At 37.0% G+C, this 12,346-nt stretch overlaps 1 protein-coding gene across 1 annotated transcript in view; it reads right to left on the minus strand.

Moving 5' to 3' along the window:
* Nucleotides 1-1,144: 1,144 nt before the first annotated feature.
* Nucleotides 1,145-12,346, minus strand: part of NECTIN3 (nectin cell adhesion molecule 3) — an 81,184-nt gene continuing 69,982 nt past the window's right edge. The window contains exons 9-10 of the mRNA XM_009274607.2: nucleotides 4,735-4,797; nucleotides 1,145-4,135 (exon numbers count right to left, since the gene is read on the minus strand). Of these exons, the coding sequence (XP_009272882.1) occupies nucleotides 3,959-4,135; nucleotides 4,735-4,797 (240 nt within the window). The 3' untranslated portion in view covers nucleotides 1,145-3,958. The remainder of the gene's footprint in view (nucleotides 4,136-4,734; nucleotides 4,798-12,346) is intronic.

The following is a 12,346-nucleotide window of genomic DNA, read 5'->3' on the forward strand; positions in this document are numbered from 1 at the left end:
ACAAGATTTTGATGATATTGGTAAGATGGGTTACATGTGTAAGCAGCAGTGAAGCATTAGCTTTGCTATTGGGAAGAAACACGTTTCCAAAAGCCAAACCCGGTCTTCCAATACCCTGGACATGTACCACCAGTGGACAAAAAACCCCAGGCCACCTCCCACTAGGCAACTGAAAGCAGTTAAGAACTACCAAGGCCATTTTGGGTTTTTTTGCCCGGAGCTTTAGCTCTCCCAGTCAGTAATCTCTGAAGTGACCTAAGTTGTCAAAACAATTTCATCTGCTCTGTTACTACCTGTTGCTACCGCACTCGCATGCAGAGCCTGCAAACACCACAGTGGTTCAGATTGATGCCACAGACCTGAAGTTACTCTAAGAAGTTACCGTGCATATTTTAAGCACTTATCTATACAACAATACAGCATTCTGCACTCAAATTTGTATCGCTCAGAGAAGGAAATAGCAGTAACACTGCCAGAAAGCAGCTAAAGAACTCCGAAGGTGAAAACTTTCGCTCCACTCTTCATGAATTATCACACCTTTTTTTTGGGCTTTCCTTGAGCTGGATACCCAATACGTTAGATCATTTTGTGACCTAACAGCAGTGGTCCTTTAATAATCTCATTAAGTGTTTCCCTTCTTTTAGTTAGTACATTTTCTTAGTTTTCCTTTGTATTACATCTACAAACATTTTGGATGTACGCCAAACATTAAATCTTGTATTTTCTATAATTAGACTAGCTTGTAGAATTTAAAGATACTTGGGCAGAGGACAATTTACATTTATCAAAGCTAGAGATGTGAATTACTACCCTTCCCCCCCATTCCTACCTCCCTCAACAGTGATTCTGGGTGTTCAGTTTACCTAAGAGCTGCATTTCCACAAAGTACTATATGCCCCCTGTTAAATAAAACAAATGTTGAAAGGATATCTCATTTCAGCAGCCAACACCACAGATATTCAAAAGTGGCACTGTTAGGAAAAACCCACATGCTCTGCTTATACAACCAGAGAGGAAGAAACATTATCACCAAGAAAGTGGATGCGTTTTCCATACCTTAAGCAATCTTCAATCTAAACAACACATGAAAAGTTTCTATTTTGAATGTTTTTATTCAAATCAAAATACAAATACAAACATTTGAAAATGTACAAAAATAAAAAAAGACATTTCCTACATGTTAAAAAAGCAGATCAAACTTACTTCTATATGTGCAATCCTTTCTGTGGGAAATCCTAATCAGCAGACATTTTTCTGTTCTCTTCAGAGCATTCTATGTCAAATCCCCGCCCCCAGAATCCAGACACACTTAAGACTGCAAGCAACATTTCAAAAAAACCTAACACACTAAATGTCCCTGAACAGATTACAAAGAAACCATTTCTCACCGGTAATAAACATGATAATATATTTCCCTAATGACTTTAGGGCAAACTACATGCTGACGGGTAGGTTGCAATTCAAGCTCTCTCTAGTTTGTTAATACATAAACTTGGGCAACACAGTTGGACTACATTTTTCTTTTTTAAGCTATTTTTACAAATTCAAAAAAGCGATTATAGCTTTGTTGATAGCATTCTTCCTTCCTCCCTCCTTCCCCTAAAGTTTCAACTCTTCAAACAAAAATGTTTCTGCAAATAAGAATAAAAAGCAGTAGAAGAGGTCTGAACCCAAAATAATTGGTTTTTACATCATCTGCCAACATAATAGGAACCGAAATGATCACCTGCTCAGTATCACATTGTACTAGTGAATGTAATGGAAGCATTATCACAATAACACTGTTTTGAACCACCCTATAATGTATATCCAAATATTTTTTGTATGAAGTTCTCAGTGATATTGATCAAATTACCTCAAGCAATATAGTTTATCTCAATGTTCTGTCACTCTATTTGCTTTAACATTTGGCCAAGACACTTTTCTTTTCATGTTCTGGCAGTAGATGTTTTTTGGAGCTGCAGTAATGTAAGGATAGGTGAGGCAATGCTTGTGGAAAGAGGTAGCTACTTAAACTGACATTATTGGAAAACGTATTTTTGGGGCACACAAACAAGCCCTTCTTTTAGGTCTCAAATACAGCAGGAGGCTTTAAAGTTTTAAACAATTGCTCAATTTACATGAATGTGCTCGGTCCCTAACAGAAAAGCAAGTTGACAGTGGTTCAAAGAAAGCTCCCGAGAAACAGGTTCTCTCCAACCTTTCTTTGCCATTCCTTCAGCTGCCAACTTCATCCACATTGTGTAACAGAAAGTTGCTCAACAAGAGAACAGTCAATGTCTGCCTGTGCAGTGTCCAGAACATGGGCACCTAAGCCATAATCTTCTAGCTGCTACCTGTAACAAACTAGAAATATTTGCCTATCCCTATTGTGGATAGGGAACTCTAACTTTTACTATGACGGAGATGAACGCAGGTTGAATACAGGTTTTATAACGGCATCCTGCCTGCAGCACACTTAACTATACTAGCTTTCAATTCTATTGCTTCTACAACTATGACTCTTCCCTCTGAAAAATCCAATCATCTGCAGAGACAACACTAATATCACAGAAGTAATGTTTGAGCCTGTATCAAAAGCTAGTTCAGTACAACACAGCCATTCTTCTCAACATTTTGTCTTAAGGTCATCTGACTGAAAAATCATTATTCTGTACTTATGTGTACAGAACGGACACAAGTTGTTTAAGTTTCTCCAGCAAATTTTAGTGTCTTATTTCCTGCTGTCTTGAAATATTTCAAGATTGTCCTGTGAGCTCATTTCAGCACTAATACATTATATATAATTTTTTTTTTTACTTGCTAAATATTTTTTTTTACTCCAAAGGAAAACTTATTTTTCTAAAAAGATCCTGAGCACATTTTTCAAACCTTGCCCCACATTCAAATTTTCATGTGGAATCCTGTTAGCACTGGTAACATCAGGACATTGTCCAGTTACTTCACACTACTGGTTAAGATTAAAGGACAGTGCTGAAAACTACTTGAAGTCTACTGAAACTTTCCTTTTCTTGCTAAGACGTAAGAACAACATAGGCAGTTTTCTTGCGAACTGAGAAGAAACCAAAGAACGTGAAATGTATTTATTACCAAGCAACACAAACTCTGCAACACTTAACATGGGAGTCATACTTGGAAAAAATGGCTAAATAGCAATTTGTAGGTAAGATACAGCTACACATAAAGACACTTTCAGGAAGTTTCGTCTGCCTAGTCATCTACTTCCTGCAACTAAGTTTCATATAGACCTACTGTGAAACTACAACCAGCAAGTACAGCAACTGACAGCCAGGATCAATACAAAACAAAAAGTTTCCGATGTAAGGAAATTGCTTTACTTTTAACGAGGTGGGAAGACACACAACACACATTATGAAACAGCAAGTCAGTATTTGAGAGGTAGTCTAGTTGCTCATTTGACAGAGAGGTAGACCTAGTTGAGAAATCAATAGCTAAGGCCAGTCAAAATGATAATTATCCCAAGTTTTCTAAGATGCAAAAAAATGACTCTCAGCCTGAGACTGCTTATGTCACCAGGGATTCAGTTGTTTCGCTCATACTTACTCACTTCTACATAGGTAAGGTTATTGTAAAATAGCCATTCAGAGAGGGAATGCTCCCAGAAATAACCAGGGAAACAGCTTAAGTACATTTTGGCACATGCCAACCAATTCACCTAATCTATATGTCTTATGACTACGAAGATTAATAAAGCTAAATGGCTCTCCTCTTTTGGCAGGTTGATATAACTACAAAAACAAATACATACCAAAGACTAGAAGCAAGTTAAGTCTCAAATTCCATAGGGTTTACCTATATAAAATTCTCCATGCAATTTCTTCCCACAGGAAAAAAGACTGATTATTTTAGAGGTGAAAGCCAATGAGACATATTGGTCATACAGTCAACAGATATTAAAACCCTCGTATCTTAAAAGTTAAGACACCTGGGTACAGAATCATACATAATGCTCCCTTGGATTGATGTAGACTCTTCCAGGTCCCGAGTTTTGCGGGTATCTGCTGCTCCAATTTTTGTAGTATGTTTGCTGATAAACAGGATACATATGCTGAAGACCTTCTTGTTCCTGTGGCTCTTCAGCCTCGCAAGTAAGTTGCCTTCCATTCACAGCTTTCTAAACGCACACAAGAAGTAATCAGTTTCATAGTTCATGTACAGAACCTGCAATTCCTATTCTTGTTAAAGCTTTAAGCAAAATAAAAGGTGCATGATCTCTAAAACAGTCCTATGAATCAAGAAACATGAAGTTAAAAATTCTAATCACTAACAGACATATGACAGAACTGTTAGTAACTACTCAGAGTTAACCTCAAACTTTTGTTTCAAAGGAAGTTAGATTTTAAGGCTGAATATTTCTTCATAGTTTGTTTTGCGTTTTAGAAGTATGTCAGCACTCCTGTGCTTTGTTAAAACGCAAAACAAACTATGAAGAAGTATGTCAGCACTCCTGTGCTTTGTTATTTTATTCAGCTAGAACTTCAAAGCTCTAGTGTTTATGTATTTAAATTAGTCAGCAAAACTACCTAGGAAATACAGGATATTAAAACGATATTGACTCTTTCCATTTCATGGATAGAAAACCCACACATCCAACCGTTAGACTAGGATGGACAAATACTTTGCTCTTCATGAAAAACATCCTTATAAGCTAATTTCAAGGAACAAGATGAAATTGAAGCTTCAATCAGGAATTCAAGCCATCTTATTATTTACCATGTGCTGCAAGTTTCCAGCATCTTTCTCTCTGTACTGGTTTTGCAAAGCAAAATGTTCTTTCTGAAAAAAGAAAAGTTGCAGTGGAAACAAGTCAAAATTCAATGCTGCAGAACAGGTTTGGTTTATAACAAAAATGCTAGTCATCACAAAATACACTCTGCCTTGTGAAGTGTCTTAACTGACTACCATTTAGAATACTTCTTACAAGCTAATCTCTGGTGGAAAAAAAGATGCTATTGTCAATTTAGGAAGTGTTATTTACACATACTAATTTTGACTTTTTTTATTTAAGCATAAGCACGTTTGAGAAAGATTAAAAAGTTTTTTTATTTTAACATGACATTGATTTTAGATAAGCCACAGGTTAAAACCAAAGTAAAATCCAAAATCAGTTATACGGTATAGAGTTTTCACAAGCATCATATAGATAAATGCCGAGTCTGATACTGCACAAAAGTATTTAACTGAAAATGAATTTAATTGTACAGTACTGAGAGTAGAAGGGAGTACATGTTTCTGTTTCTTAATTTGATAAAATTAATCAAAGTACTTCCTACTGAAAAATTAAAAACTTCTAATGAGACTACCCAGAACAAAAGAAAGTGCTTTTCAGTGAAATTAAACGCATTATTTAGGACTTGTCTACAAAAGCTTGTTTTGCTGACTGATTTTTCCAACTGACAGTCCACACTGCCTATACATTTTACTATCAACTTTTTCTGAGAGGCCTAAACCCTGTTTTTCACAGTATGTATCTCCAAAATATTATTTCAGAGGTCTAGCAAGGCCTGATAGCTAGATGTACATCAGGAACTAATTAGCATTCTATTCACAGGACAAGACCTAATAGTAAGCAAAATCCCCCCAAACATGTATCGCATGAACACCCTAAAAACTCAGTGTCAACTGTAGGTCTGCTCCTACTGTTCAGCATGGCTTGCTAATAAAAACATAGCCATATACAGCAATAAGTTCTTCTGCAACTCAAATAGGAGTCCATTGCTTGGTTCATTATGCCCTTTAGTCCTTTGGAACATAGGCTATGCTAGAATAGGGAAAAAAAACCCAGCTTACCATCTGGCTGGGTCCTGCTACCCAATTCCCTCTCCTACTTATAAAAACAGTCTTAGAAAGTCACTTTATTCTGCAGTTATTTGCCCTTTGTTAGTTCCCAAAGAACAGTCCCACCACCAAGATCAATATAATTTTACAGACTGCTTAACACTAAGTTTCAAAACTCATTAGCACCACATAGCTATTACAGTAACAAAAAAGCCTTAAAGCCGACAGCAATCTAGTGATCAAAGCGTTTTGAGAAGTGTCTCTATCACTAACTCTTCAGTCAGGTCTCCCAGAAACTCCATAATAAAACCAGAGGTTCTCAGGTAGCAGATGGTCATTGCTCTCTGCCCTACCCATACCTCTAACACTTCCTAACAACACTGTTCCCGTACGTACTGGGGCTCTGTGACAGCTTTATGATCTAACGCATTGAGCCTGAACACACATAGCAAACACCAATGTTCCCAACAGTGTGACTATGCTTTGGCCTGACAGAAGTGCCCTCAATTTGAGAGAACAAATGCACATCAATAAAGTTGCAAGTACATAAACGATGTACAAACCACAGACCTCCTGTCCATTAGAATATATATGGGTTAGAGAGTGAAGAAACCTAACTTCTAGATAGAAAATAGTACCTTAGAAAGCTTCTCTATCTTGTCAACTATATTACTTCTGAAACAGTTGGTCAATATTAGCATTCCTGACATTGTAAGGAGGCCATAGTTGTGGCTTACTTAGTATATGCTTTACATATTAATGGCAACCAAAACCATATTCAAGTACACAAATGCTTCATAACCAGCTAGGCTGAAATCATCTAGCTTTAAGAAATAATAACCAGACAGAAGTCTTGCTCATTGTACACACCTGAAGAAAAATGAGCTACGTGCAGCTTATCTATACTTAACAACGTATGGTTAACATGCACATATAGAGGAAGTAACATTTATTGGTAGATTCTGTTGTTAGAAAACCAGCACTACTGGCATATAAATCAGCACACTTACTGTGCTCTTGGAAGTAAGCTAGAAAAATATAGCAGAAAGGAACTTCTGCCAGAGCTCACCCAGACACTTCATTGAAGTAGAATCACCCATACTGTATTGCCTGAACAGTGTTTGGAGATACTAGTCAAAAGCAGCTTGGACCGCAAATAATTTTCCCAGGCAGCCTAATATCTTCTCTGTTCTTCTATTAGCAAGTTTTTGTAATACCTACCGCAAAAATCTCATTTCCACAAATAAGTTTTTTTGTTTGGTTCAGTTTTGGGGTTTTGTTTGCCTTTTTTTGTGTCTTAGCCAAAGGAGAGCAAGTAAATTTCTGTTCTTCATAATGATCCTTCACTTAGTAAGACCATCGTGTCCTTCAATATTTCTTTCAGAATGGCCAATTGTTTCCTTCAGTCATTACTCACGTACCAATCATGATAAACATTGTTACAGTGCCCTACATACCTTCCGATATTCTCAGTGCTTAATGTGGAAATTTGGTCCAATCTCAAAAAGCGGACCACTGCTACATTCAGCAGCTGCTGGAAGACAGGAATAGATATTTATCTGAGTAATTCACCACACTGATCTGATGAGAGACAAGAGGCACCTAGATTTTGCTCAGATCTCTCCCCAGCAGGATCTTGGGACTTTTACTGCTTGATTCATGATTCACTAGCAGCATTTCTTAACTAAGAAGTTGTTTCCCCCCCAACTTAAAGTTTACTCTGTAAAGCTCAAGACCTCCAATCCATTCTCCTCCCTCAGTCATCTTCTTTCTAAACAAAGAATCAACCCTCTACCAACCTCTGGGATTGTTTTGGAGAAGATAGCAAGACTTCTGGAAAGCAAGTAATTCCTTTGTATGTTGTGTGAAGAAGGTAAGTAAAAGGAGTTTTCTTCATAGTAACACAACTAAGTAAATCTAGGTCAAGTATAGGGAACCTTCAATGACTAGGTATCAGATTTATTTGGAAAACAGACAACTCTGCAGCTTAATACTGCTTGTTTTAGCTCCAGGCTGTCACTAGCCAATTTCACAGCTTTACCAGTGCTTCGCCATCAGCAACCTCAAGGTGACCAAGTAGGCAAAAAGCTGAAACAACATTACAGCAGCTGAAGTCAACAGGCTCAGGTATAGCCAAAGGGAACAAACCTGTACCTTGAGGTTATGTAGCCACTGGTCTAAGAGATATCAGAGTGATGACTTGAAAAGTGAAGCTTTATCGACAAGCAAAACACAGTCTGAACAGTTGCAAGATTATATAACAAAATGGAAGACAGAGTGGATGAACATATGGTACCTGTAATTGTCTCCAAAAAGAGAGGGCAATTGTACTGCATTAAGAGCACCAGCATGAAGAAAAATCATTGATCAAGGCTAGCAAAGAACCATCACATCAAGAAGAGTTCATTTCTATAACAGGGCTCATATCAGAATAGAATACAAACAGGCTACATTGTGTACAGTTCATTAAAAAAACCTACTCAGACCAAGAATAGTTGGATATAACTTTCTTCACTACTTAAGTCGAACAGGTCATCATTTTCAGCACCTGCCTGCACACATGAAGTTGCTGATATTTCCAAGCAATTAATAGTTACAGCACTAATCAGCTTATATACACATCTTGAACATGCAAACAAGTTAGAATTTGGACTAAGCAGAAGAGCCCAGGCCTGGAACTGATTTTCCTCTAAACAAACAACTAAAGCACTAAACAAGAGCAAAGCACTGTATCCTCAAGAGGACAGGCAATACAAGAACCTTCCAAACAGACCAAACAGCTAAACTAAAACTCAATTAGCTTATTTACACAATCATTAATTAAAACACAACTTGTAATGTTGTGTATGTTTATAGACTTACCTCTAATTTGATTATATCTGGGAGACAAAGTAATACCATTTCAGGAAGAAATGCTTCCTTGCCCCTTTTCTGGGCTCCATCTCATATATACACCACACACATTAAAAAGCACACTTGCACACATATTTTCAAATCCAAAGGAACTCAGTTATTTGTTAGGCATCTATGGTTTTAAACTATCTAAAGTGGTGGAGAGTATCTAAATGTTGCACTTTTTTTTGCCTTTTAACCTTAGTTTTAAAAAAGAAAAAACTATACTGCAACTATACATTTGCACCTCTGCAAATGAAGGTATTTTTTTCCAAGGAAGATTTAGTACAACTGAAAAACACTTGCTCATGAGTAGAAAGCCTTCCTACAACTGAGCCAGCTCACTGTCAGAGGGGCCAGTTTTGATCCCAATCACTTTCTCTGTTTTTTAAACCTTTTTTGGGAAGTAACACTTCACTAAAAATAGTGTAAACTCAGTATTTTTAGTTGCACTACTGCCTAATGGCACTATGGGGAGAAAACAGGAGAACAACTATAACTAGCTGTCCATTCTAGACCTTCAGACAAATGAGACATTACAGACTAGGAATTTTTTCCCCCCTCCTGTTCAGTAGCAAAAAAGTTTGATTAATAGTTTAAAGTCTCATGCAAGACAAACATAAATAAGTTTTTTCCTGAATATTAGATGCAAAGTCTGAAAACCCTTACTGGTTAAATCTTCAATGTAAACAGTGGTCTGCATGTATTGAACTAATACTATAGTAGATGACTTGATACATTTATGAAATTATTAAGAGCCAATACAATACTCGCAATCATTTCAGAAATAACACTCTGATTTCTGTTCGCTTTGAGTTTAATAAGGTGTTTCTTATACTGTCCAGTTCAAAAGCTGACATTTAATATACGAATATGTGTTATCCCTATGGATTTTCCATGTAACAAAAAATTCCTATTCATGCTGAGTGGAAACAAACCCTCACAGAGACACCACAGAATGAATCAACAGGTACGTGGAAAAAGATCAATCATTTGCCCCGTACCACCATTCAGCTCACTTATCCCTTCATACCTCAAGTGGTTTTCAGAGCTATGGAACCATACCGGTGATACATTGATATTCCATTTCAGACATATTGGCATAAATGTTGGATAATAATTCTGTTTCTAAAAATCAGTTTAACTTTCAACAATAATTCTACATGAGCAGTAGTTTACTTAAAAATGTTAATATAACACCACAATTTTTAGATTAGGCAGAGCTATACAATATATTGATTATAATGTCAGCTACTTAATGCAGAAGATTCAAAACCTCCCTTCCTTTCAAAAATTCTTTTTGGTCACCATTATGATGGAATAACTTTGTTAGTGAAACAGGCTATTTCCAAACATGCAGTTAATCACCAACTGCCTGAGTTATAGAATGGCCATTTTTAATCATACCAAGCAATGCTACCTGAGAATTATGATTTAGGATACAGCTTACACTATGGTGTCTTCACTCCTAATTAAGTTCTTCCCTCTATGCCACACTTAGCTAATAGTATAGGGGCACAATAGGCTACAACAACAGCTATTGCACAATTGCATATTTGCTTCTGTTTTGTAGTTCCTGCTTCTCCCAACAGCCCCGCAGCGGTAGCAACAACACAAAGTAGCTAAGTTGCTGGTCTTACAGCAGAAACCCCACCACCACCCAACAAGTGTTCATACAGGTAGGTAACATTTGCAGTGGTCATACACCCATGTTCTTATGTTCAAAAATGTTTTTGAAAAGAACCCAATCTCAGTAACATTTCATTCTTCTCTCCTCCTTCCCCTTAACATTTCACTTTTCCACATTTGTTTAGTTCAAGTTTTGAAGCAATTTTGAGTTATTTTTTAACATGACCTGCAAATGCAATGTGAAATGAGTTATAAAATCATCTAGTATTTTCTGCTTTCTCCACTCCTCCAGCAGTTCTTTTCCACCATCTTCACAGGCCTATTGTTCCAACTTTTGTTTGTCATGTTTTCTGTCTTGTAATTCCATTTAAAAGTTCCCCCCACCCCCCTTGATGTCATACTGCTTTTGCTTCTCAAGTCCTAGAATACAATCTGCAGACCAAGTCTGAGAATATGTGATTTACCACTTACCAGAAGGAGACATTGTTCTTTCATACCTGAGTTAAGAGCATGAATTCACTACACAAGAAGGTGAAACACACGTGGGGAACAAGAACCTCTTCATCACCAAAGGCTAATGTTCTGAGAGCAAAAAAGTCTGCCTGCTCAAGAATTTCTACCAACAGTGGATTTAGACATGATTTAGACAAACACAGGAAACCAGAATAGGACATTCCAGTGAGTTCATTTATTCAATTAAAACTAGAGACAAAGGAAATCATCTCACATAGCATGAAAACACACCACCTTTGCTAGAGAAAGGACTTGTACCTTTTACTGCCATGGAGCAAGGGATAGCACCAAAATCATCAGGTTCCGTCAAAGAAAACTGGTGCTGAGCTACAGCGTTTCAATGCAAGAGAACACAGTGTATCTGGGGTTTTGTGCTTTGACACTTGCAATAGTTTGCATTGTCTTACCTTTACATTTTGCAGAGTTTCATAAAAGCATTGAGTTTTACTCTAAATACGCTCCTTCTCACACAGTCCTTTAAAAACCTAAACCAATTATCTCACCAACTTCTTCATCTCACATTTTCTCATCCTTACCAATTTAGAAATCCCATTACAAAAGCAACAACTAATAAAAAGCTTGTGCCTCATTCTAGTCCCTATCTGGTTAATGTTTTTTTTTTTTCCATTGTAAGATCCTTTATCAATATAGATGAGTTTATCTATGCACATTTTGTGCTTCCTTCCATTCAATCTTGTTTGCGTAAACAGCTCTTCAATCTAAGGCAAATTATAACAATGCTTCCTTTTTCATCAAGGAAGAGACATTCCCACCTGTATTAAGATCATTAGAAAAAGAACTAGAAGAGTGCAAGAGAGCCACAATCTATAAATGCATCAATATTATGCTAGGTTTAAGGGTAGTGTGGGTGATCTTTTCAAATTTGATCCAGAAATACCGTCATTCAGTAAATGGTGTTACATGCTTTTAACTGTGCTAATACAATCTCACCATCTTCTTTCCTGTTTTGAATAGGAATACAAATATTACCATTAAAGAGCTTTAGCATTTGACAGGGTTGCTTGGCTAAATATGTCAGGTATTCTTACAAGCTGCAAGTCTAAAGTCAGTCTTCTCATGGCTAGAATTACCTACTGGGCCTTATTTCCCTTCTCCACTTATTTCTGTTGCTATGAAAAAGCCCTATTAATTTCCGAATATTTCAAGAACTCTGAACACTCATGCATTGCATTATATAAAACAACATTTTTTCTTCTTTCTTTCAGAAGCACCTGTCAAGCTAGACATAACTTCAGTTCTTTCACAGTGTCAAAGACTGTCCATCTCAGCCATGTTTCTAGGCAACCAAAGAAGTTTTGCTTCTCAGTGACATATTCTTTGAAATATAGTGAAACTAACTCTAATGATTCAAAGGATTGCCTGAATTAGTGCCCCCTCTCACACTCCTTATATAAATACTATGCAACAGGGGAACTCCTCTTTAAACCACTGGAATTCTTCCCTTGCTCAACCTCCTCTTGATTCACCTCAAAACTTAGTTGCCACGCAAAGA

This window comes from Aptenodytes forsteri, unplaced genomic scaffold, assembly GCF_000699145.1.
Source record: "Aptenodytes forsteri isolate BGI_AS27 unplaced genomic scaffold, ASM69914v1 Scaffold287, whole genome shotgun sequence".
Classification (NCBI taxonomy): domain Eukaryota; kingdom Metazoa; phylum Chordata; class Aves; order Sphenisciformes; family Spheniscidae; genus Aptenodytes; species Aptenodytes forsteri.